The sequence below is a fragment of the Eulemur rufifrons genome, chromosome 6, assembly GCF_041146395.1.
Source record: "Eulemur rufifrons isolate Redbay chromosome 6, OSU_ERuf_1, whole genome shotgun sequence".
Lineage (NCBI taxonomy): Eukaryota > Metazoa > Chordata > Mammalia > Primates > Lemuridae > Eulemur > Eulemur rufifrons.
Genome location: NC_090988.1, coordinates 29,843,223 through 29,869,245, shown reverse-complemented (window position 1 = coordinate 29,869,245; position 26,023 = coordinate 29,843,223). Strand labels below are relative to the sequence as shown.

The window sequence follows — 26,023 nt, the reverse complement described above, 5'->3', positions numbered from 1 at the left end:
TGCTATTCCAATCTGTCTCACTTGTGTGCCCCCTAATAACCAGTCCTCAAAGTCTTTGTTTTATAGTTAGAATGAGATCTATTCATGTGCATGCAGCTTGCATGATTCATATTACTATACCATTCATATATGTCATGAAGTAACCATTTAAATTCATTCAGAAATCACCTGTACACATAAGCATAAAGTATATAAGTCACAGGCTAACATTTTCTCCAATTATTCTTATTTGTATGCAGAATCAGGCATTCTGGAGCTTAAACTTAAAGCCCTCATTCTTGACATTATTCATAACATTGATGTGGTGAAGCAGTTAAATCAAGTTCAGGTTCATACAACTGAAGACTGGGCTTGGAAAAAACAACTTAGATTCTATATGAAAAGTGATCACACATGTTATGTTCAAATGGTGGATTCTGAACTTCAGTATACTTATGAATATCAGGTATGATATATGGCAGAAGTGTTTTATTTTTCCATTTAGAAATTATCTACTTTAAAGGAAATTTGCCATTGGAAGAAAGAATTACTTTTAAGTAGTAATTTTTCAAGAATTTTTTTGTATTGCTGTCTTCTTTATGTTTTATCATAATTAAGAAGATATCATGTAAGAAAAAAAATCAAACATTCTATTTACAGAAAAGTTAAAATATTACCAGTGTGGTACTGAGTTCTCTAAAATGTGTCTTTTCTTAGAGTGGTATTTATATAGAATTTGAAAGATATCCTTAATCCTAGGAGAATTGAGTATAGACAACCTCAGTAGAAGCAATTTAGTTTGTGGCTCCTTATACAAGGCCAAAATGAGTGCAATTGTAAATTTGCTGAAATCTGTTTGCTAAATGTTTTTAGCTTGTAAGATAAAAGAATTTTCAACAAATAATGTAGTTCATGTAACTTGTTCTCAAAAAGCTCAACTATTTCCTCTCTGCCTTTTTCTATCATAATGAATCAGTCATTATATTCTAATTCTAACTGACCTTTGACAATTTTGTTAAGCCTAGATCAGGAGAGCTGCCAGTTGGCTCTTGCAAAAAGGAAGTGTATTTTGGGGCCCAAATATGTCTACCTAAATTGAGGAAGAATCCTGTAAATTGCAGCTGGAATTGGAATCTGTCTTCTCTACAGTTTAGTAGAAATTTTGAGAATGACTTGACATGTTAAAATCACTAATTTCATAAGGAATTTTTCAAATTAATTACACTTTGGGGTCTCCAAAGTAGTTCTGATTTATGGAGATCATAAAATTCAAGGAAATAATTTACATGAATTTTAAAATATGAAATTGAATGGTTATCGTATAATAATTTTGGGTTTGTTTTCCTTAGAAGTTTATCTTTGTGACGTTATTAAGAACTTGAGGCCGGGCGCGGTGGCTCACGCCTGTAATCCTAGCACTCTGGGAGGCCGAGGCGGGTGGATTGCTCAAGGTCAGGAGTTCGAGACCAGCCTGAGCGAGACCCCGTCTCTACTAAAAATAGAAAGACATTATATGGACACCTAAAAATCTATATAGAAAAAATTAGCCGGGCATAGTGGCGCATGCCTGTAGTCCCAGCTACTCGGGAGGCTGAGGCAGTAGGATCGCTTGAGCCCAGGAGTTTGAGGTTGCTGTGAGCTAAGCTGACGCCACGGCACTCACTCTAGCCTGGGCAACAAAGTGAGACTCTGTCTCAACAAAGAAAAAAAAAAAAAAAAAAGAACTTGAAACAGATGCAGTGCACACTGGGATATGGGCATGCTTGTAGCTCTGACTTGGGTAGTGCAAAGGCAATTTATATAACCAAAGCGTTTGTACCCCCCATAATACTCTGAAATTTAAAAACAAATAGTGCCCAGGACTGTTTTCTTGTAATCTTGAGATTAGAGTATGTTTGTCACAAAATAGTTTAAGTTTTTAGACTATGTAATATAGACAAATATAGACTGGGTTTATTCACATAAAGTTATAAAGTATATTTTTTATTAAAGCCTTACTTTGTCCACCAAAAACAAAAAAGAACTTGAGAGAATATTTTGAAACCTAACAATATCTTAACTGAGGATAGAATGAAGCACTTTCTTAAAAAATAACTAAGGTGAATTCAAGTTTGTGCTTTAAAAAGTTTTTTTCACCAAGAAAACTTCTGGGTATTTTTCTGTGTTAAAAACTTTTACCTATTTGTTGCATTTTTAGCTTTTTAACTGGAATCTCACACTGTATACATAAGTATAAATGCACATGAATACTTGGACTTTGTGTTTCTCTTGTATAGGGCAATGCTCCCAAGCTGGTTTATACACCATTAACAGATAAGTGCTACTTAACTCTCACGCAAGCCATGAAGATGGGACTTGGAGGAAATCCTTATGGACCTGCTGGAACTGGAAAAACTGAATCAGTAAAGGCTTTAGGTGGACTTCTTGGAAGACAAGTTTTGGTTTTTAATTGCGATGAGGTAGAATGAGTAAATATTAAAATATCATATTTGGATTAGTTTTCACTAGTATATGAAGTACTCTAAAAATCATTCTACTTTTAAATTACTGAAGACAATTTGTTTAATTGAAAAGTAAAATAGAGAGAAGTTGCACATACTATGGTCCCAAAACTTTTTTAAGGAGAATTATTGCAAAGAAATAAGTTTAAATACAGAACGAAGGTTTATATTATATTGTAGAAAAATGTTTTTATTATACTAAGGAGAATGAGGACTAGAAAAAGAAAAATCTTAAATTCATTTTAAATGATCATTTTCTAAACATTTTATATAAAATTTATATTTTGGCTTAAAGAATAACTAAAACAAAATCTTATATTTGTTTAGTTCTGTGAATTTTTCAGAACCTTTCACATGCATTATTTTGTTTATTCCTTGAAACCACCTTGGATTTTGAAACAATAGCTACTTAATCCCTATTTTAAAAAGAGCAAAAGAGGCATAGATGGGTGAAATGATTACTTATTAAGTGATTTTAAATATTAAGCTATTGTTAGATATTTTAATTATTTGTTACTGAATATAATTTTTATTGTTTTTAAGGGCATTGATGTGAAGTCAATGGGACGAATATTTGTTGGTTTGGTGAAGTGCGGGGCATGGGGTTGTTTTGATGAATTCAATAGGCTGGAAGAATCTGTACTGTCAGCAGTGTCTATGCAAATCCAGACAATTCAAGACTCTTTGAAGAATCATAGAACTGTATGTGAACTGCTTGGCAAGGAGGTATAGCATATGTTGAGAATTTAAAGAATTAAAATATAAGACTTGGCTTTACTCACAGGCAATATTCTATCTTTATTTCTCCTGGTACCCTTGTTTCTACTCTGTGACCAATGTGTTAAGCTTTATTACCTATAAAACGTATCTGAGATTTCTTACCCTTTTTGGTCCCACTTTCACCATTAATCTTTAAACTTTCAATGCTGAATAATTCAGTTATTTATATTATGTATGCTATTATATTATCTGTGCTAGCACTGTGCACAGTGCTTTAATGTGTTGTCTAATTTAATACTTACCACAATCCTTTGAGGTATTTTTTTCTCATTTATGGATGAAGAAACTAGAACTTGATAAGTAAGAGTAAGTAATGGAACTGTGAATTGAATCCAGGTGTCTCTAAATCTGAAGCACATCTTTTTGATCACTATTTTGTGTAAGTGTTAAAAGCATAAGCACTTAGCTATTCTTCTGTTCCTTACCTCTCCTCGTAGGAGATACACATTCATGTTATTAGAATGTAAATTTATTATATAGAAAATATAAACTTTTGTATATAATGTGTAATGCTCGATATACTGAAAGTTATAAGTACTGTGAAATTATCCTATTATACATAATATTTCACAATACAAATTTTTCAGGGTAGCCCAAGAAAGTAAGACCAGCTCTACATTGTTAATATGTTATTTACATGATGCTTAAACTCCTTTTTCACAAACAAAAGCGAAGAAATTATTAAGTGAGAATTAACTCTTTGCCATCAAAATTTAGTTTTCTTTACACATTTACTTTTTTTCCTTTTCTCTTCTTACAAAGGTAGAGTTGTCCTTTCTCCCAGCCAATACTAATCTTTCCACTTATGGTTTGGAATCTATTTCCCAGGGACCTTCTCTTATTTATCTCCTGTGCTATAGCTTCAGCCTACTGATTCCTTATCAGCTTTTTTTTTTTTTTTTTTTGAGACAGAGTGTCGCTTTGTTGCCCTGGCTAGAGTGAGTGCCGTGGCGTCAGCCTAGCTCACAGCAACCTCAAACTCCTGGGCTTAAGCAATCCTACTGCCTCAGCCTCCCGAGTAGCTGGGACTACAGGCATGCGCCACCATGCCCGGCTAATTTTTTCTATATATATTTTAGTTGGCCAGATAATTTCTTTCTATTTTTAGTAGAGACGGGGGTCTCGCTCTTGCTCAGGCTGGTCTTGAACTCCTGACCTCAAGCGATCCACCAGCCTCGGCCTCCCAGAGTGCTAGGATTACAGGCCTGAGCCACTGCGCCCGGCCTCTTATCAGCTTTTAAACATAATCACATCTTTTCCATCTTAATAATAATTAAAACAAAAATAAACTTTCCCTTGATTCATATTTCCTCCAACTCCTGCTCTTGCTCCTTTCTTTCCTTTACGGCCAGATTTCTTGGTTTTTCTACTCTAGTTTCTACTTACTAATCCCGCATTCATTGTTTACACATTCTAATTTAGCTTCTATTCTTAAACGTTTGTGGAAATGCTACTACTAGATGCTTTCATCACATTCAACTCTTCCTATCATAATATTTATCACACTACGATTTGCCTCTTTGTAAGATTATGAGCTCCAGAGGGGCATAAACCATTAATGACTTTAGTTCACAGTTGTCTCTGTTACTTAGTAAAGTGTTTAGTGAAAAGAAGGCTTTTTTGTAAAATTTGTCGAATAAATGAATAGATTAATCAAATTCATTACTATCTCTTAAACTCTCAGTCTCAAAAAAATGATTTGTAAAGAACCTCTTTAAAGCAGTGTAGTTCCTTAGGAGATCATTATATGTTGAGTAAAGAGATGGTTAGTACATGGGAGGTTACTTTTTGCTACGGTGTAAGATTTATATGTAGTAATGTGTCATAATAAAATTTTTGTTGGTAATATATTTTATATTTATAGTTCAAATCTTTCATGCCTATATTTTAAATTAATATTTCAGGTAGAAATAAATTCTAATTCTGGAATTTTTATCACTATGAATCCTGCTGGAAAAGGTTATGGAGGAAGACAAAAACTGCCTGATAATCTTAAACAGCTTTTCAGGCCAGTAGCTATGTCTCGTCCAGACAATGAGCTTATTGCAGAAGTTATTCTGTATTCAGAAGGCTTTAAAGATGCTAAAGTATTGGGCAGAAAATTGGTAGCTATCTTCAATTTATCTAGGTGAGTTTTCCTGTTTAAAATATTTTTATATTTTGGCATTTCTAATGATTAATTATAGTTAGTAGTGATCATTTTCACATTTTCCCAATTTACCTGTTCTGTGGTTTTCATATTTATGATTTTATTGTGCTTAAAGTGTTGATATGAAAGATTTTAGTTTTAACAATAAAAACATTTGGCTCAAAACTACTTATTTTTCTTACATGTTATTAATTTGATCAGTTTTTTTCTTTAAAATATTTATGTTAGAGGGCTCCAGCTAAATGATTTTTATTGAACTAATTTACCAGCTGACCATTCAAAAGCTACTATTCTGTGGAGGGAATCTTTCTCACAATTTTTCTATGTCTTATTTCTAGTATAGAAGTTGACTTTTAGCTTCTTTGGGGCAATGTACAATTCTGGTTCATATGAGATAGTGGGGACCTAGACAGTCTCAGAGATTGAGAGCAAGGTGGATTGATTAAAGACTTTAGGAATAAAGGTAACAGGTAATTGTAATTTGGTATCTTCTTTAAGATAATTAGCCTGTTCATGAAAGTTTTATCCTATCTTTGAGAACCATCCACATTTAACAGGTTATTGAGTGATCATTTTGTGTGATTGTTTACCTTTATGGGTTTATGGGATATCAGTATTCATTTCTATGTGTCAGTAGTCATATTTTTTATTTCTTTAGATGTGATGATAAAAAGAATTTCTTTTAGCTATTTGATGCTTTAAGATTTCCATCCCTTTATTTCAGGGAACTTTTGACACCTCAACAACATTATGATTGGGGTTTGAGAGCTTTGAAGACAGTTTTGAGAGGAAGTGGAAATCTTCTTAGACAGCTGAAGAAAAATTGCACTAAACAGAATGGTATGACTGATTATTCCAAATAACTTATTTAAAAAAAATAAGCTTTAATTTGGAATAGTTTTAGATTTACAGAAAAGTTGTAGGTATAGTATTAAGGATTTCTGCATACTCTGCCTCCAGTTTCTCCTATTAACATCTTATATTCGTATGGTGTATTTGTCACAACCAATAAATAATTTTGATACATTATTTTCAAACTAAATTTCATACTTTATTCAGATTTTCTCTAGGTTTTACCTGATGTCTTATAACAACTTTGAAATGTATAATAAATATTAAACAGTTGTAATATGTAAAGTCCACTTGTTCTTAAACTTTAATATCCATTAGAATCACCTACAAGCTTATTAACAAACATTATTGGGCCCTACCTCCAAAATTAATTAATTTATTTATTTATTTATTTATTTTTGAGACAGAGTCTCATTCTGTTGCCCGGGCTAGATAGAGTGCAGTGGCGTCAGCCTAGCTCACAGCAACCTCAAACTCCTGGGCTCAAGCGATCCTACTACCTCAGCCTCCCGAGTAGCTGGGACTACAGGCATGCGCCACCATGCCCGGCTAATTTTTTCTATATATATTTTTTAGTTGGCCAGATAATTTCTTTCTATTTTTAGTAGAGACGGAGTCTCACTCTTGCTCAGGCTGGTCTTGAACTCCTGACCTCGAGGGATCCACCCGCCTCGGCTTCCTCGAGTGCTAGGATTACAGGCGTGAGCCATCACACCCGGCCCAAAATTTCTGATTTAGTGGGTGTATAGTGGACCCTGAGAATTTGTCCAGTCTTAAAACAAGGATAGAAACCTTAGAAACACATGGGGATTTTCTCTCTCAAAAGATAGTATACCACGGTTAGACTGGATTATGAATGTTTGGAAAGAATACCACAGAGGTGAAGTGTCCTCCTTATCACATCGTATCAGTGGGAACATGATAACCACATGACATCACTGGTGATCCTGACCTTCATCACTTGGCTGAGGTAGTGCTTGCCAGGTTTCTCCACTGTACAGTTGTTATTTTCCACTTTCCCTGCTTTCTCTTTGGAAGCATGCTACTAAATCTAGTTCATCTTCAAAGTGGGGAAGCAAGGCCTACTATCCCTTGAGGGAAGGGGGAATTTTTGCACATATTATTTGAAATTCTTATATAGAAAAGATTTGTCTTTTCTCCTTCATTTATGTACCTACTAAATCATTTATTTAGATCAGTATGGACTCATATATATTTATATATACTTTGTTTATAAATGATTTTTCATTCTCATAAAATAAATGATTCCTGTCACCCATGTTTGTATACATTCATGAAAGGCTAAATAATTAGTCTCTTCAGGTTGCTATTACAAACTCAGTTACACTGTGAAAATAAGAGACAGCTTAGGAAAAAGGACTGCATGAAATTACCCATTTGAACTTTAAATGATGAAAATATGTATCTTAAAAATGGAATCTATTTTAGCTATATTATTTGGTTGGTATATGCCAGGGTAGATATATTTTGTGAAATGCTTAAATTACTATTTTTCAGCTACCTATCTTTCATAATTTTTAACAAATATTTAAACCATATCTGTATTAAATAAAGATGGCTTATGAGATCAGTGCTTAAAATAAATTCTAGAACAGTCAAGCCTCTATATACTTAAACACAGCAATATTAAGCAATTATAGAGGAAATGGCAGGCTAAAAATAGTTTCTTGGACTTTATGTATGTTATCAATCAGCTTATATCCTTGAAAATAAGAGTGTCTGGCAATGATATCAGTATTTGCATTTGGTTTAAGAATGGGTTTGTGGGCAGGGTGCGGTGGCTCACACCTGTAATCTTAGCACTCTAGGAGGCCAAAGCTGGAGGATTGTTTGAGCTCAAGAGTTCAATATTAGCCTGAGCAAGAGCGAGACCCTGTCTCTCCTAAAAATAGAAAAAATTAGCTGGATGTGGTGGCATGTGCCTGTAGTCCCAGCAACTCAGGAGGCTGAGACAGGAGGATCGCTTGAGCCCAAGAGTTTGAGCCTGCAGTGAGCTATGATGACGCCACTGCACTCTAACCGGGGCAACAGAGTGAGACTGTGTCTCCAAAAAAAAAAAAAAAAAAAAAAGAATGGGTTTGTGAGTCAGTTTCTAACAAGGCTGATCAGATTGCTGCTCAGTTTGTTAATTTTTAGTGTTAGGACATAAACTCTCTGGGAGACAAAATTGGTATATTTAGAGACATATCTGAATGTAGAATTAGTTTATCTGGATTTGAATCCCAGCCATGATACATCTTGCTGTATCTTCTCAGGCAAGTCACTTAAACCTTTAGAAACTTAACGTTCCTGTATGTAAAATTATAATAATTGTAATACTTTTTTACCTACTCTGTAGAGTTGTTATAAGGATGACATCATATAATATCAAAGGTGAAGTACTATGCAAATATAAGTGATAATGACTTTTATTATTAATTAAAGTCCGGGTACACTGGGATTCAAATTCTATGGGAAAGAGTTTATAACTTTACTTAGTGTTACTTATTTTTTAGCAGTCAAAAGATTGTAAGGTAAGCTTGCTGATTCACATGATATAATATGTCTGTAAATATTAATAAAGTCATTTAATGATTAATAATGCATATGTGATATGTCTGTAAATGTAAATAAAGTCATTTGATGATTAATAATGCATATGAAGGCTATAGAATACTTAAAAACTTTTATAGTCATTAAATTGATAATAATTTTAAAATGAAACTTTTCCTCTAGTTAATGAAAGTCATATTGTGGTACAAGCATTGAGGCTTAATACAATGTCAAAGTTCACGTTTGCTGATTGCACCCGGTTTGATGCACTGATTAAAGATGTCTTTCCTGGAATTGACTTTAAAGAAGTAGAATATGATGAACTAAGTGCTGCCTTAAAGCAGGTTTTTGAAGAGGCCAATTATGAAATCATACCCAATCAGGTAGCTATCAAAAATATTTTGTAATAGATTGATTTCTTTTCCTAGTTAATTCCTTACTAACTATCCTTATCCTTCATCTTTTAACTTATCTTTTTCTCTTAATTTAAACCTCGCTTTCTCGTAAAATAATATATTTGAATGAATGAATGAATCAACAAAGAAAATAATCAACATATTGTTTGTATTGTCAAAAATTTGGAAACCACGTTTGTTTCTTTTAAAGAAATATTGCATAATTTAAAGAGTATATTGTAAATATGTTCTGATTTATTTAGGTGTTTAAGGATTTATCTTCCACTGAAGAAATCAAAGGCTTAATTTACATTTTTAGAATAGAACAATTGTTGTAGAGGGAAAGCAGAACTGAGTATAATCGATTATTTTAAATCATATGTGAACATATTTCTTTCCTACTAGATCAAAAAGGCTTTAGAATTGTATGAACAATTACGCCAGAGGATGGGAGTTGTTATTGTTGGTCCAAGTGGTGCTGGCAAATCAACCCTTTGGAGAATGTTAAGAGCAGCACTTTGTAAAATTGGCAAAGTTGTAAAACAGTATACTATGAATCCCAAAGCTATGCCTAGATATCAATTATTAGGCCATATTGACATGGATACAAGAGAGTGGTCTGATGGTGTTTTGACAAATAGTGCTCGCCAAGTCGTTCGGGAACCTCCAGGTTGGTCTCTATGTATAATTCATTACTTTACTTAAAAATTCTTAGAGAAAGATAGAATCTATCTATAATGCTATCTTTATCAAGGCTTATACCTGACCATAAACTGCCTTCAAATGCTGTACATTTGGTATTTTGCTTTGGAGGGTATTAAGACAGGCTATCATTTTGACTTAACACTCTATAACTACTTTTAATATAGTAGAAACTCAGAGTAAATTGGTTGAATTGTAATTCACAACTAGATTAATTTACTGAATAAATATAAAATCTTTGGTGAGTTGATATCATAGTGCCTCATAAATAAGCAAGATGACACATTTTTGGGGAGGTTAAATTTAGTGTGTATGAACATTAACTCATCAGTTTGAATAAAGTACAATATATTGAATAATTTTGAAAATTTAAGTGGTCAAACCATGGACTTCTTGGTCTCAATTTATTTTACTTGATTTTTAAGAGAATTTTTGGCCAGAATCAGAGGAGACTCCCTATTTTTTGCCAGGTCATAATTTAATTAATAATTATTTGTCTTAAGGCAGTGAGTGAAAGAATCGAAACTCTAAGACATTGGAGGGGATTTTTAATGTAGTCTCTTCATTTTCTATGCTCTATTACATTAAGTAAAAATGAGATATTATCTTTTATGTATTTCTCACACTTTCATTGATGGCATTTTCCTCTTTGAATTGTTTTAAAGGTCCACGTACAGCTTGAACTACTCCCATTTTAGTACAGGAAGGGTAGATAAAAAAGGTTTTTACCTGTAAAGACTCTATGTACAATTGATGACTGCTTTTCCCTCTTTGAGGTCACCTTTTTATATATCAAAAATTTTGACGGTGGTGAATTTTTTATTTCTCATGTAGGCTTCTGAAAATTGGATTTTCTGTATTTTCTAAGAGAGATTTTACAAAGCAAGCATTCATACATTCTCATGACATGGTAGAAGACAAAGGTCTAAAGAATATCTTATAGGTGTCTCATGGGAGTAAAAATACCTAAGTCTTGCATGCCACATTTTCCTTTAGTGATATTACCAATTCTGTATGTTTATAGACAAATAAAGCATTATTACAGGATATATAACTGAGTCTTTGGCCAGCTGAGCCAGGATGGCTCACCACATTTGTAGTACAAATTCATATGAAAATTTTCAGCTTGTTCAACTTTTTGTTTAAATTCAGCTTCAGTAATATAAAATAATATATACTTTTGGAAATTACTTCTAAATAATGAAATAATTAGTTTATTCCTTATTTTTAATTACTATCATTGCATATATTTTTATTTTAACTCCAGTGTTTTGATTTGAAAATAGATGTCAGCTCATGGATTATCTGTGATGGTGATATTGACCCTGAGTGGATAGAATCTCTGAATTCTGTTCTGGATGATAATCGACTGCTTACTATGCCCAGTGGAGAAAGGATTCAGTTCGGCCCAAATGTTAACTTTGTATTTGAAACTCATGATTTAAGTTGTGCCTCACCAGCCACAATATCTAGAATGGGGATGATCTTTATTAGGTAAGTCATAGAGCATTTGCATACATTATATTAGAATATTCTGCAATTGCTATCCTGGTTTCATAGCTAATTAAAATAAGTATAGTATAAATATAAATATTTATTTTTCTCATTTATGATTAATTTATTTTTTCTCAGGTTTTAATTCAGAGAGTTCCTCTTTTATTATACGATTGAATTATTTTAGCAGTTTAGTTGTATTATAATGGCTAAAATATTTTTGTTTAAGAGAAACAGCAAGTATTTGACTTTTCTTCCTCATTACTTTTATTTAAATATTATGATTGAGTTCAGAGAAGTGAACATATTAATTACGAGGTAGAGGCTAATAATTTAAAGCTAAGTAGTAATATTTTAATCATAGAATCTTAGATTCATGTAATTTTAGGGCTATCTCAGGTTTAATAGGTCCAACCTTTTTATTTTACAAATTGAAAACTTAATATTTTCTTTCTTCTTTAGTGTATTTGGAAGAGGCTTAAAGAGCAAAAATGAATAATTAACTAACTTTAGATATCATATGCAGTAGTCACAAACCAGAGTATAGACATGTGAACCAATTTCATTTCCCAAAATGAGTAATGTTTTGGCATAAATAAGAAAGTTTTATTTTACTTTTTGAATTTATGTTTTAGAATTTGTTGTTTATCAGCCTACATAAAGTTCAGACTCTTTTAGGGCCATTTGAAGTTATTTTAGGTGTTGTGTGACATGACAGTGTAATCAAGTTGGTGCAAGCTGTGTTTTAAAATTATTTCATTACTACTTTGACAATGTTACAGGAAACATTTACATTAGTCATGAGCTTCAGTTGATATTTTGGATGTTAATTAAAAAAATAATATAATTTGGGGTTTATAGCTTTCATAGCAGTCTTCTCACACAATTTGTCATATTTATTCAATGTATTCTTATAATCGTGTGAGAAAAACAGAATAAAGGTAAGTTTTCAGTTACACTTTAAAATATTTGTTGAGTATCTGTTAATATTATGTACATGGCATTAAGTTAGGCACTTTAGGAGAAACAGAACAAGAAAGTAGTAAAACTAACATTTATAGAGGGCCTGTCTTTTTAGAAAATCCTTTCAAGTATAGTAGACAAAATAAATACAAGAACAATTGTATAAGATAGAATGTAAATGAAATAAGCAGTAAGTAGATGTCATAGATATTTAGCAGAAAAAAAGACCACATATTACTCTAGAGGATTTGAAAATCATTGGTGAACCAGATATTGTTTGTGAGAGGTGTAATGAATAATGAATGTATATGGTTTCATATAAAATACAAATATTTATTAATATTTTTGATTGCTATGTGTTTAGCTTATACCTTAGTTTTAGGTTTCATTCATTCCTTCGGCAGGTATTTGTTGAACACTTGCTATGTGATAGGCCAAATGAAAACCTTTTAATAGTGAAACAGAGTGTTATTATTAATTATGCTAGGACAACTGGTATGAAACAGAGTTGTTTGGACAAATCAAGACATATGGTGTCCATAGGCATTGAGGATATACCGTTGATAAGAAAATCTTTATTCTGAAGGAGCTTAGAGCCTGGTTTGCCTGCTTTGAGATGATCTAATGTAATTTAATTATTAACCTTTGATCTTTCTGTTTTTCTTTTCCATATTAGACTGAATAGAAAATGTGAGAGGAGAAATTCAAGGGCTAAGTATTTACTAGTGTTGCTATGAAACAATAGTAGAAGATAGGAAAAAAATGACAAAATCATGAGCCCTTGTCAGTATTGAAATTATTAATCTGAGTTGTGTTTACTATAATTTTTGTAATTATGTAAGGTAATAATTTTGAATAAGATGTGAATATTATATTTAATTGCAATCATTGGATTTTACTCATGTAATTACATACTTGCTAAAAGAATTATATTTTACTTTAAGAAGATCTTTAGGTTTTAACAGTGGCATGGGGATTTAGGTAGTTGGAATTTTATGGAATAGAGAAAAAACTATTTTTAAAGATCTGCATTACAGTTTAGAACAGTACGTCTTAAACTCTAATGTGCATTTTAATCATCAAGGGATCTTGTTAAAATGAAGATTTTGCTTTTGTAGGTCTGGAGTGAATGGGACTTGAAATTCTGTATTTTTTAGTAGGAAGGATTTAGACTGCTTTAGGCTAACTTGTGGATATGTAGTTCTTTCGTGTGTATTTGTAATAAAATAGATGAAAATAATTTGTTTATATTCTATAGAAAATGGTATATATTTGTATGTATAGCTATATGTATGTGTATATACAGAAGTGACTGTATTATACACACATACAGAAGTACCTAAAGCCAGCTCTTGTATGCTAGCAGATAAAATATATGCATGGAATAAAGTTTATTGGACAGAAATAAAGTTTATTGGACAGAAATTTATTTGAAAGTAAATTGAAAATTTCTTCTTAGATAATTTCTTATATGTTTGTGCTAATGTTTCAGTGATGAAGAGACAGATCTTAATTCTTTGATAAAATCTTGGTTGAAGAATCAGCCTGCTAAATGTAGGAATAATCTTGAAAACTGGATTGGAGATTATTTTGAAAAAGCTTTACAGTGGGTTTTAAAGCAGGTAAATCAACCATAGTATTTCCTAATTAATTGAGGCAAGAAGTATAATGGTTAAAACTGATGTTTACATTTAGCTGCCTTGTGGTAGAGCTCTGCTAGAATGTGGGGGTAAGGGGACAGGTAGATGTCATTGCTGTCCTTCTATCTCTCTTACCATAACTTTTTATTATGTTAGTCTCAGAGCACTTTACTTCTTTCATCCACAATACCTCACCCTGCTTACCTAAAAATCTTCAATGTTGGAATATCTTTCTAATTTTTACTAGCAAACCATCTTGCTGTCACATTGCACTGATATGTCCATAAATACTTAATATATATCATGTGAAAAATAATACGAAGGCTAGGTGCTGTGTTTCGTGCCTGTAATCCTGGCATTCTGGGAGGCCGAGGTGGGAGGATCGCTTGAGGTCAGGAGTTTGAGACCAGCCTGAGCAAGAGCGAGACCCCATCTCTACTAAAAATAGAAAAAATTAGCCAGGTGTGGTGGTGTGTGCCTATAGTCCCAGCTACTCGGGAGGCTGAGGCAGGAGGATTGCTTGAGCCCAGGAGTTTGAGGTTGCTGTGAGCTAGGCTGACACCATGGCACTCTAGCCCGGGCAACAGAGTGAGACTCTGTCTCAAAAAAAAAAAAAAAAAAAAAAAGTGTGTGTGTGTGTATGTGTGTGTGTATGCTAATACCAAAATAGAAAAAAGGTGATGAGTTATTTGTAATGATGATGAAAACATTTGTTTAGTTTACAAAAATATATTGAATATCTAATATATGTGAAGCACAATACTAGAGAGACTTTGAGAGATGTAAATCAAGAAGAGATTCCTTTCCTTGAGAAGAGTTTATCTCACTGAGTGAAATGACATGCAAATAGGTAATCACAATACAACAGGTGATGAAGAGAATATTGCCATCTTTTAGAAGAGGTTTAAAAAGGAGATCACACTTGATTTTGAATATGAAGTATGAATAGAATTTTAGCATGCAAAGAAAACCATGGAGAGTGTTCAGATATTCTGCCTGTTTATTTCATTACTTTTATGAAAAATGAAAACATAAAAAATAGAGGAAATAAATAGCAATGAGTTTTTTGAAAGTATCTGATTGTTAATCTAAATTTGATCTAGGCGTCAATACTTTGGATTGACCAAGAGACAGAGAAAGGGAGATCTTTCTTTAGTTTCCTCAGCCTTTTTCTTTTCTGACTTTGTAAGAATGAAAGGTGGAGAAACAGAAATTTGTGAGGAGGTGATGCAAAAGAGGTAGGTTTTCCTAGAGGCCTCAGAGAAGGGATCATTCCCACCAGTCCCAGTATGACTGAACTGTCTCCTTTGTGCTTTTGTAGCAATATACAGCACCTACCAACTATATCATAATTGCTTGTTTACATTCAACTATAAGCACCTTGTAGGCAAGGGCCAAGCCTATCAATGCTTCTTATTGCATCCCTGGGATCAAGTGTGATGTTAACAGAGTAGTGAATGAATGATAGTATTGTGCTTGATTAAATACCTGACATCTACATTATAGCACCTTTTCAGTAGATACTTCATTAATGTAAAACATACAGAGTGTAAATGTTCCTTCCTTCTTATCCTGCACTTTGTTTACTATGCTCAGCTTCCAAGGTATATCATAATGGACACCCTAGTCAAATGCTGAAATTGTGTTTATAAAAACTAGCACTTTGCTTTCTTTTTTCTTTTGTCTTCCTCAGCCTGTGAGATAAAACTTTACTTTCTTGTATTAATTCAGTAAATAAGACAATCTAAAAGAAAATATTTAGGTTTCCTTTATTTCACCTTTAAAATCTAAAACTCTTAGCAAGACCTAACCATCTGGATTTCTACCTGTCTCTTCCCTTCTTTCTATTCTTCCTCCCATTTCTGCTTTCTTCCAAAAATATTTATTATGAGGCAGTGTGATCTTTTAAAAATGTAAATCGTATCATTTTACTGTATTATAAAAAACATATTAAAGACAGAATAAAATCTGTACTAGTTACCATAGCCTATAAATTCTGTACTGTAGCCCTTGCCTATTTCTCTGACTTAAACCACTGTTTCCTTGCTTATTGAGGCAAGGAAACTTCTTCTCATTCCTTAACTGCACTAAATTTTCCTTTGTATGTGCTGTGTTCTCTGCGTGATCAGAGAGAGCTTATCCTTCAAATGTCACCTTTTTCTTTGTTTTTTTTTTTTTTTTTTTTTTGAGACAGAGTCTTACTCTGTTGCACTGAGTAGGGTGCCGTGGCATCAGCCTAGCTCATAGCAACCTTAAACACCTGGGCTCAAGCGATCCTCCTGCCTCAGCCTCCCAAGTAGGTGGGACTACAGGTACGCACTACCACGTCTAGCTAATTTTTCTATTTTTAGTAGAGATGGGGGTCTCTTTCAGGCTGGTCTTGAACTCCTGACCCCAAGAGGTCCTCCCATCTCAGCCTCCCAAAGTGCTAAGATTAAAGGCGTGAGCTACCGCGTCTGGCCAATGTCACCTTTTTCAGAGAAGCCTTGAGCCCTCAATCTGAGGTACTCTTTTTCCCAACACTCTGTTCTGCTGGTTTATAGCTCTTACTACAACGGGTTTTTCTGTCTTTCTTTTTTTTTTTTTTGGTATTGAAATAGACTCTTTGCTATGTTGCTTGGGCTACAATGCAGTGGTGTTATCACAGCTCACTGCAACCTGAAACTTGTGGGCTCCAGCAATCCTCCTGGCTCAGCCTCCTGAGTAGCTAGGATTACAGGCACACTAATTTTTAAATTATTTTTAGTAGAGACAGGGATCTCACTATGTTTCTCAGGCTGTTCTCGAACTCCTGGCCTCAAGCAATCCTCTGGTCTCAGCCTCCCAAAGTGGTAGGATTACAGGCATGAGCCACCACACCCAGCCAGTCTTACCACAATTTGTTAATGATTTCCTCTACTCTGCTTGAGTTCTATGAGGACAGGGACTCTGTTTCCACCTTTCTTTTTTATACCTAGCACCACCTTTTTTTTTAATACCTAGCACCACAATACATATCCTAATGCATGATTGATTCTCAGTAAATATTATGAAAAGAAGTATTTTTCCTCTGAACTGCCTAAACACTTACCAGAGGCCCCAGAGGGGCCTACAGATCAAACCATCTACACCACTTAAGTCCAGAAATTTTATTTTAAAATTCTGGTTACAGAGAAAGCTTCAAATTGTTTTTTGTTTAAGCCTGATTTTCCTAACTTTTCTTTTCCAGTGCCATCAATCTAACTCTTGACTCTGTTTCCTTTTTATCAGCAAGAGGCAATGACATCTATTCTTTTTGGACCAATGCCACTAACTTACCTTTTCTTTTGTAGTCTTCAGGTTTGGGAAATAAATAAATTATGTATCTATTTCAGGACTCTAGCACTTATAACTAGAAATATATAATTGTGTTTTCACCATTACTTTTTATTTTAAAAGCATATATATGATGAAATCCAAACTTGCTATAACTTGAGTAGAGGGATGAATTTAAAAGTGGTCCTTGAAAAGATATGTGAATGTCAGTCTGTATGTTTCTAAGTTTACTGGTTAATGTTTGCCTTTTGTTTGTACCATGGATTTTAATCAACAGAATGACTACGTGGTAGAAACAAGTTTGGTTGGGACTGTGATGAATGGTTTGTCACATCTACATGGCTGCAAAGATCATGACCAATTTATTATTAATCTCATAAGGGGACTTGGTGGAAATCTGAACATAAAATCACGTTTGGAATTCACCAAAGAGGTAATGCATATTTAAAGCCTATATTCAATCAACACTTTAACTTTTCATTGACTGTTAACTGCCAAAATACAATAATTTGTAACTATAAGGTATAGAACTTTAAAATTTTGAAAGTATGCATTCAATTGAGTAATAATGCATTTATATATGTATATATAATTGTTCGCTCCTTTGTAGTAGTTTATTATATTTGATGATATTCTTAAAAGTTTATGTTTTAATCTAAAATTTGAACCGTATTTTCTTGAAGTTAGACATTTTTGAACTTAGTTAACTATATTAATACATTATTTCATTCATTTTTAATCTTAGAATAATGTAGTTTTTTATCATGCTTTTAACCAGAACAGTTTTAGCAATTAGGAATGTTAGGAAGGATTAATAATTAATAATTCTTTAATATATATAAAAGTTGTATTTTAGCCAAGTTATTTTTAAAGATGAATTCTACACAATGAGGAATTTTCTTCCAACTGGCCTCTATGGAAATAATTGAGCATATATTCCTTTGGGTTGGCTCCAGTATTATATTCCAGCCTTTTTCCCATTTTGCTTCTTTGATAGCTTCATTTATTGCTTTCTCTATTCTGTTTCCCCTTCCATGGTCATCCTGTTGCCTCTGTTGCCAGATTCTTCTCTTTGTTACTACCTAATGCCATACTCTGTGCTGCTTTTAAGCAGATGGTCTCTTGTCAAAGTTCAGAATAAATGTGTTGAAGAGTAGCTTCAGGGGCTAACTCTGTCTTATACCTGCACAGATAACAGTTTTTGATATTAGAAAGAAGAATAACATGTTGAGAGCAGTGGTAGTAACACTGGAATGAGCAGTACCAAAATATGGTGAAAATGAAGGGCTTTAGGATTTCTGCATTCTGTAATTTGTGATTTGATGTTCATAAGAACTCCATTAAAATTGAATATATTTATATCTTGGTGTATGAATTAATATCTACCAACTCATTATCTTCTATATACAGTTTTATTCATTTACTTACATGGTCATTTTGAGAAAAATATTTGAAATAAGATTTGGTGTGTGTGTGAACTTTTTTTTGAACTAAGATGATTCACATTTGGGACATTTACTTTGAAGAATTAAAAAACTTCATACACCCTGGAGTAGGTGAAAACTTATCACAGCCTTTTTCCTCTAAGGTTTTTAATTGGGCACGAGAATCTCCTCCAGACTCGCACAGACCAATGGACACCTACTATGACTCCAGTAGAGAACGATTAGCATCTTATGTGCTGAAGAAGCCAGAAAACTTGACTGCTGATGATTTCAGTAATAGCCAAACTCTTCCAGTCATTCAGACTCCTGACATGCAGCGAGGTCTAGATTATTTCAAACCTTGGTTAAGTTCTGATACTAAACAGCCCTTCATTCTTGTAGGACCAGAAGGATGTGGCAAAGGGTAAGAAAATGTTGACAAAGGTGTATATTGTGGATTTATCCCTCCCCCCCATACGATTTAACAGCTTTTGGTATGTTTCTTTTGGTTAAAGTAGCATTTACATTTTCATGAAAGATTCTTTTTATTTTCAATACATGTAAAAATAATGACTGTGGAGAAGAAGGTGTCCCTTTCTCTGCCTGGTTATGTGATTTCTAATGGAAAGAGGGCAATCTGAAAAGATACTCCCCAAAAGAATCTGTGTGTATAATCACAACAAAAAATGAATAACTTCGATATACTCAGAAATTACTATTAGTGTTAGTTATAAAATTTGAATCTCGTAATTAGCTCCTTAAAAATAGCTTTTAATTCAGTGGAATTCAGCCTAGTTTTAGTGCCTATGGAGCATAGTTTCTTGAAATAAAGGAGTCATGGATTATTAGTTTCACATTTCTAGTGGGAGAGTAGTAATTTAAAAAATTCTGTAAAATCATGGTAATTTTTTTTTTAATTAGGAGAACTTAAAATCTTAACATCTTTTCTTCAACTATGAGGAAACAGTTGGTATATTCTATATTTACTTTATCAAACAAGATTACTTCTGAGAACTTTGATTTTTTTGGCTGAAACCTCATCCTAAGAATGCCTTAAAATATGAATTTTTTTTTTCTCGTCTAAAGGTTAGAAAGATACCTTGATAGTTATGGAAACTGTATCCATGTTTATCACTTTACCCTTAAACATCATCATTCATATTTTGGAAATTGAAGTATTTATAAAATAGAAATTTTATATTGAATAGAAAATATATTTTGTTGGTTGCATTTTCATCAAAGTCAGATGTCATACATTTTTCACAGGATGCTGCTGAGGTATGCCTTTTCCCAACTCCGGTCCACTCAGATTGCTACAGTTCATTGTAGTGCGCAAACTACTTCTCGACACCTCCTGCAGAAACTGAGCCAGACTTGCATGGTAATCAGTACCAATACTGGTCGTGTATACAGACCAAAAGACTGTGAAAGACTTGTTTTGTACTTAAAAGATATCAACCTACCCAAGCTTGATAAATGGGGGACCAGTACTTTGGTGGCTTTCCTACAACAGGTAAGCCTTATCGCTTGAAGTGTTTTAATATAATTAGAAATAATTTGATTTCATTAACTTTTCTTATAGATAGAAAATCTGCTTTCCTCCTTCAGGGCCAATTTTATCTGGATGTGTCATGGAAATTAAACTCTTGAAGCATTTTAATCTTGTTCCAGTTCTACCTTTTTTGATTTTCCTCCCTTTAAAAGTTAGTATTACATCAAGATGATATATGACATGGAGAATAGAAACAGCCTTTACTCTACATCTATTACCTGTCCTTTATTGCTTAAACAAGGAGGAAAGCAGAAGCTGGGGATGATGTTGGAGTTTGGGGAATTTTTCCTTCATTTTTTAAAGTATGCATTCTACTGACAGCAGTTACACTTAGTGTCGTGCATTTTCTCTGGCTGTGTTAGCTCTTTAGTCTCCCTCTTTGCCTATATAAGGATTTGAGATTATATATTCTCAGTCAGTGTGAAAGATTTTTTTTCCCTTTGTGTTATTTACATCTTATAATTAATAGTAACTTTAAATTCTTACAGCTTATTATGCCCATTTATGTAGGTCGAAATTTAACTTTACTGTTTAGCTGCAGAATATAATGAAATATTTATAGAAAAAAATTTCCTTATGTTTATCCTGACTTTTTACTTTTTTTGATAATTGCTAATACTTTTATAATATCTGAATTATGGTGTTTATTGGAGAAAGAAGCATTTTAAAAACTAGGATAATTTAGCTAACATTAATAGAACACAGAGATTTGAACAGTATTTTTTAATGGTATAGGAATTTAAAAGACATTTCAATCTTAAATTCTTGAGTTAGGCAGAAGATGATGATTATGTTTGGAAATAATTGAAACTTAGGCAACAATATCTTTTATCATTATTAGAAAATCTTAAGAATAAAACATTTGAAATATATTTGTTTTCAAATAGGTATTGACATATCAAGGATTTTATGATGAAAACTTGGAATGGGTTGGTTTAGAAAATGTTCAGATTGTGGCTTCTATGTCAGCTGGAGGAAGACTGGGAAGACACAAGCTTACTACCAGATTTACTTCTATTGTTCGTCTTTGTGCTATAGAGTATGTATTTTAATGTTTAAAATTCTTTTTAATTTGAGGAAACATCATATATAATTGCATTTTACTAAAGGTAGCAGTTAATGATACTTCTTTAAAACATAGAATATAAAAATGGTCAAACTTAAGCTCTGAAATTTTTTCCTACCCTTCCCAAAATATAGGTAATTTAGTGTGATAAAGGCTTTAATCAAAGCATCTTATTTATTTGAAATACATAAAGAAATAGAACTGTTTTGTATAGCCCCTGTTCTGAAATGTCAATATCAGGAATCTGAATGGTGAATTTTAGATTTAAATATTTTATGTGGTTCATAAAACAAAAATACTATCAAATTTTATGAAGATAACCAAAAAGATAATTTAAATCTGAACAAGGGAGAGATAGGTCATTTTAATGGCTGGTGGCATCAATCCTAATATATCTATCTATCTATCTATCTACATGGTCCATAATTTTTACAAGGACTCCCAAATTTTCTGGTTATGGCACTGTCTCCTCTGTTTATATTGAACATACAAATATTATATTACAAATATTTGAATATTACAAAACCTTCTTTATATGCTTTCATGCTAATTTTACCCCATCAATTAACATTTTTCTTTCAAAAGTGTTCCTGCCATTAATTATCCTGTATTGAAATAAATTTTGGTTTGGGAAAAACGGGTTGATTTTTATTTGCTGTATTGGTTCTACTTTTATAGCTCTGAGGTGGATTACTGCCCTGTGTACAGGCTATACTTAATTTAAAATGCTTTTTTTAAAGTAAAATTTTCCTTTTGGCCTTTCTAAAGATCAGTGGTTTTTAAATGATAATGTTTTTAAACAATTTTTTTGGAGTCCTCTTCTAGGACCCCCAGCATTTGATAGTAGATACTTTGGGATCAAATTGGGTTGAAGTGAGAATAGAAAACTTGAGCCTGGCCTTATCCCTTGGTGGTAAGCCTCAGAGGTATCTAGGTGTCAGAGCAGCACAGTTTGAAAACCACTGCTGTAACTTAACAATGAAATAATAGTTTAGAATATTGATTTATTTTAACTTTCTTCTTTCTTATTTGTCCTTTTTTAGTTACCCAGAAAGAGAGCAATTACAAACAATATATGGAGCCTATTTGGAACCAGTTCTACATAAAAATCTGAAGAATCATTCTATTTGGGGTTCTTCATCAAAAATTTATCTCTTGGCAGGATCTATGGTACAAGTGTATGAACAGGTATATATGCATTTATATTATAGTTTTCATGTCCTCTGGTATCAACCTCAAAGGGAACCTTTAATCGTGACTTCTGTGTTGATGCTCAGGCTTTACGTTCCTATTGTTTATTAGATTTTTCTACTAGACCATAAGCTCTGTGAGGACGGCTGCTGTGTGTGCCTTTTGCACTATTGTATCCATGGCACAGTTTCTAATAGGAGCTCAATAAATATTTGTTGAATGAATGGATTTGTGGTGGATAGTTAGTCTGTTGTCAGCTAAAATTTAGCATATTTAGAATGGAGTTCATCTTATTTCCAAAACCAGATCTTTCTCCTAACTTCTATCAGTTTCTGTCTTCTAGTCTTCTTCAAACATGAGAGTAGTCTTTAATGTTTATTTCTTTCCTGCTGCCTGTGAGGAAATGTCTAAAGTATTCTTCCTTGATAAAGTGGGGAAGATACTTGAAAATAGGCTTTGAGGATGCACAAGACATTTATTGAGTACCTTCTCTTGCCAGTGGTAGTCCTAGGGATGCACATATGACTGAGTCTCTTCTCTGGAAGTTCACAGTCTATTGAAGGACTGAGTCTTATAAATAATCCATTAATGTAGAGTGATAAATGTAATAATAGTATGTCCAAGTTACAGAGATAGCACAGAGGAGAGGGTAAATAATTTTGTTGTATATGGTAGTTGTTTAGGAGGTAAAATTTGATCTGAGTTTTGAAAAATGAATAGAAATGTACAAAGTGGCTGGAGATGAAGAAAGGTCTTCCTCCCAGATAAAGAGAATAGCATTTGCAAGTTATGGAAGTGCTTGCAGAAGATGCTTTTGGTAGTACTGGAGTAAAAGTGGGGCAGATAAGTTAGAAAGCAGCAAATTACTTTAAAAAAATTAATTCATATGTTAAATGATCAAGATCAAAATTAGAGCAATGGCTCTGTCCATAGAAAGGAAGGAATAGGCTCTTCACTGGTTACATATTGAGGAGCACTTTGTTCACTGACTTCTTCTTAAACGTAAGATAGCTCTGTGGTTCCCACCATCAGAAAATGATTCTTACCTAGACCTGTGAGTCCTTGGAATTGCCACCATCACTTTATAAAGGTTAGGTTAGTTTTTCCTGAATTCCTTTCTTTAGCAAGGCTTTTCAACATTTTTTTTTTTTTTGGCCAAACTTTGGCCAGTTGTTGAAGCCTATGAGCCCTTCTTAGAATAGTGTTTTTAAGTGCATAAAGTATAATAAAAGGATAGCTAATGATATCAGTTATATTGAAATACAGTTCCACCCACAGGTAGAAATTGGCATTCCTCTGAGTCCAAGATTACTGAAAAATTTATAGCTTATCAATTTAAGAAAGTAGAAAGATTACTTACTATATTTTCTTTTTTAGGTGCGGGCCAAATTTACAGTTGATGATTATAGTCACTATTTCTTTACTCCTTGCATTCTTACCCAGTGGGTTCTTGGTTTATTCAGATATGATTTAGAAGGAGGTAAGTTTTGCTAGTGTATCTTTGTGTGTGTGTATGTATGCACATTTATGATGTATATTTTATTTGTAATAGATATGTTAAATGAGTATTATAACAGTAATTATATTTTGAAAATTATATTACTATTAAATTTAAATATTACTATTAAAATAATGTATTTCTTCTTTCAAACTTTGTATGATTATCACTCTTAAAAACTGATTTTGGGAAAAAAGAAATCATTATTCTTTGTACTCAAAACATGTTTAATATACTTTCTGGAATTGATATTTTTCTTAAGCAACTAGACTTGATAGTGTTTAATGTAGCCTTTAAGTGATCACAAAAATGTACCGACTCATTAACAAAATGAATTTTAACTCTTTTTCCTTTTCTTCTATTTATCTGATGCCAAAATTATGGTATGTAGATTCCTACTCTATATTTCTTTCTAATATTTTATTAAATGGATCATTTTTAAATCCTTTGAGTTTTATTACAATTAAAGAAAATTTTGCCTTTTTTAGGATCCTCAAACCATCCACTAGATTATGTGTTAGAAATTGTAGCATATGAAGCACGGCGCTTATTTCGTGACAAAATTGTTGGTGCAAAAGAACTTCATTTATTTGACAACATTTTAACATCGGTGTTTCAAGGAGATTGGGGCTCAGATATATTAGACAATATGGCAGGTAATATAATAGAGTTTATGTAAATATATGATTGCTATGAGAACTTTAAAGTTATTTTTCTTACCCATGGTGTGATTTTGCATGTCTAAACAAATAAAAACTGTGGATAATTTTAATATTATTTTTTTCCATAAAGAACTGCTCAGTCTTTTTTGCTAGATTTCAGTAACTATGTTCCAAACAAAATATAATGAAAATAATTTTCTTCTTGTAAAACAGAAGTTCAGGCCATACTGCTTTATATTTGCAATGCAAAATTATTTCAATAGGCTGGGCTCAGAGGCTCATGCCTGTAATCCCAGCACTTTGGGAGGCTGAGGCAGGAGGATCGCTGAGGCAGGAAGATCGCTTGAGGCCAGGAGTTCAAGACCAGCCTGGACAACATAGACCCTATCTCTACAAAAAAACAAAAAAATTAGCTGGGCATGATGGCACACATCTGTAGTCTGAACTAATTGGGAGGCTGGGGCAGAAGATCGTTTATACACAGGAGCTGGAGATCATAGCGAGCTATGATTGCACCACTACATTCCAGCCTGGGCAAAAGAGTGAGATTCTGTCTCTTAAAAAAAAAAAAAAAAAAAAATTTATTTTAATAAAAAAATTTTTAAAAAGTTATGTATGTATGAAACTTTTAAAGATCATTGAGAAAATCCATATTTGATTATAATGACCTTTTGCTTAAGAGTAATGGCCATTCTTATTTCTGTCACTACCCCTGATATCATTAACACAGAACTCTTACATATTCTTGTTACCAGCTTCATCTTTTGTTATGGTAAAGAAAGTATAACGCCATTCAGATAAAGCAACTGTGTTGTATTTGCAACTATTACTGCTTGATAACCAATTTGCATTTTGAAAACTGCTGTGGGAGTAATGCATGTAATATGAAAATCATGGTGAAAGGGTCCTTGATAAAAGAAGACCCCAATATGGAAATATTTCCTAAGAAAATTGCTTTTAGTCTATAAAACATGTTTATTCTTTTAGACTGAAGCCTAGTATAAAGCTAGGCTTCAAAAATATATAATACATTCTATATATTGTACATTCCTAAATTTGATAGTGTTCTCAGGGCTATAATTACATGGTGGAAAGGATGTTGAGATTGACAGAGGAATTTTCTATGTGCTGTCAGAGTTTTGGAGTCAGGAAATGAGTTTAAGAGAGCCTCAGGCAGGATGAAATGCTTACAGAAGCCTGATAATATTCTAGAGTTGGCTTGGTTTTTAGTGAGGGTTTATGTCATTATGGCCTGTAGTCTTCATGACTTAGTGTGGAGAGGCTTTGGTTCTTAAATGGTGCCATCTTTCTCAATCTGAAAATTGACT

General features: G+C 32.9%; 1 protein-coding gene across 2 annotated transcripts in view; it reads left to right on the top strand.

Annotated features, from left to right (window-relative positions):
* DYNC2H1 (dynein cytoplasmic 2 heavy chain 1) overlaps positions 1–26,023 on the top strand; it is a 285,364-nt gene that overhangs the window by 47,615 nt on the left and 211,726 nt on the right. For both annotated transcript variants that reach the window (XM_069469002.1, XM_069469003.1), the window contains exons 32-47: positions 240–445; positions 2,256–2,438; positions 3,024–3,206; positions 5,165–5,388; positions 6,134–6,249; positions 8,998–9,197; positions 9,615–9,879; positions 11,198–11,405; positions 13,861–13,990; positions 17,580–17,735; positions 18,891–19,150; positions 19,993–20,239; positions 21,166–21,317; positions 22,388–22,532; positions 23,913–24,015; positions 24,522–24,689. In XM_069469002.1, the coding sequence (XP_069325103.1) occupies positions 240–445; positions 2,256–2,438; positions 3,024–3,206; positions 5,165–5,388; positions 6,134–6,249; positions 8,998–9,197; positions 9,615–9,879; positions 11,198–11,405; positions 13,861–13,990; positions 17,580–17,735; positions 18,891–19,150; positions 19,993–20,239; positions 21,166–21,317; positions 22,388–22,532; positions 23,913–24,015; positions 24,522–24,689 (2,946 nt within the window). The remainder of the gene's footprint in view (positions 1–239; positions 446–2,255; positions 2,439–3,023; positions 3,207–5,164; positions 5,389–6,133; positions 6,250–8,997; positions 9,198–9,614; positions 9,880–11,197; positions 11,406–13,860; positions 13,991–17,579; positions 17,736–18,890; positions 19,151–19,992; positions 20,240–21,165; positions 21,318–22,387; positions 22,533–23,912; positions 24,016–24,521; positions 24,690–26,023) is intronic.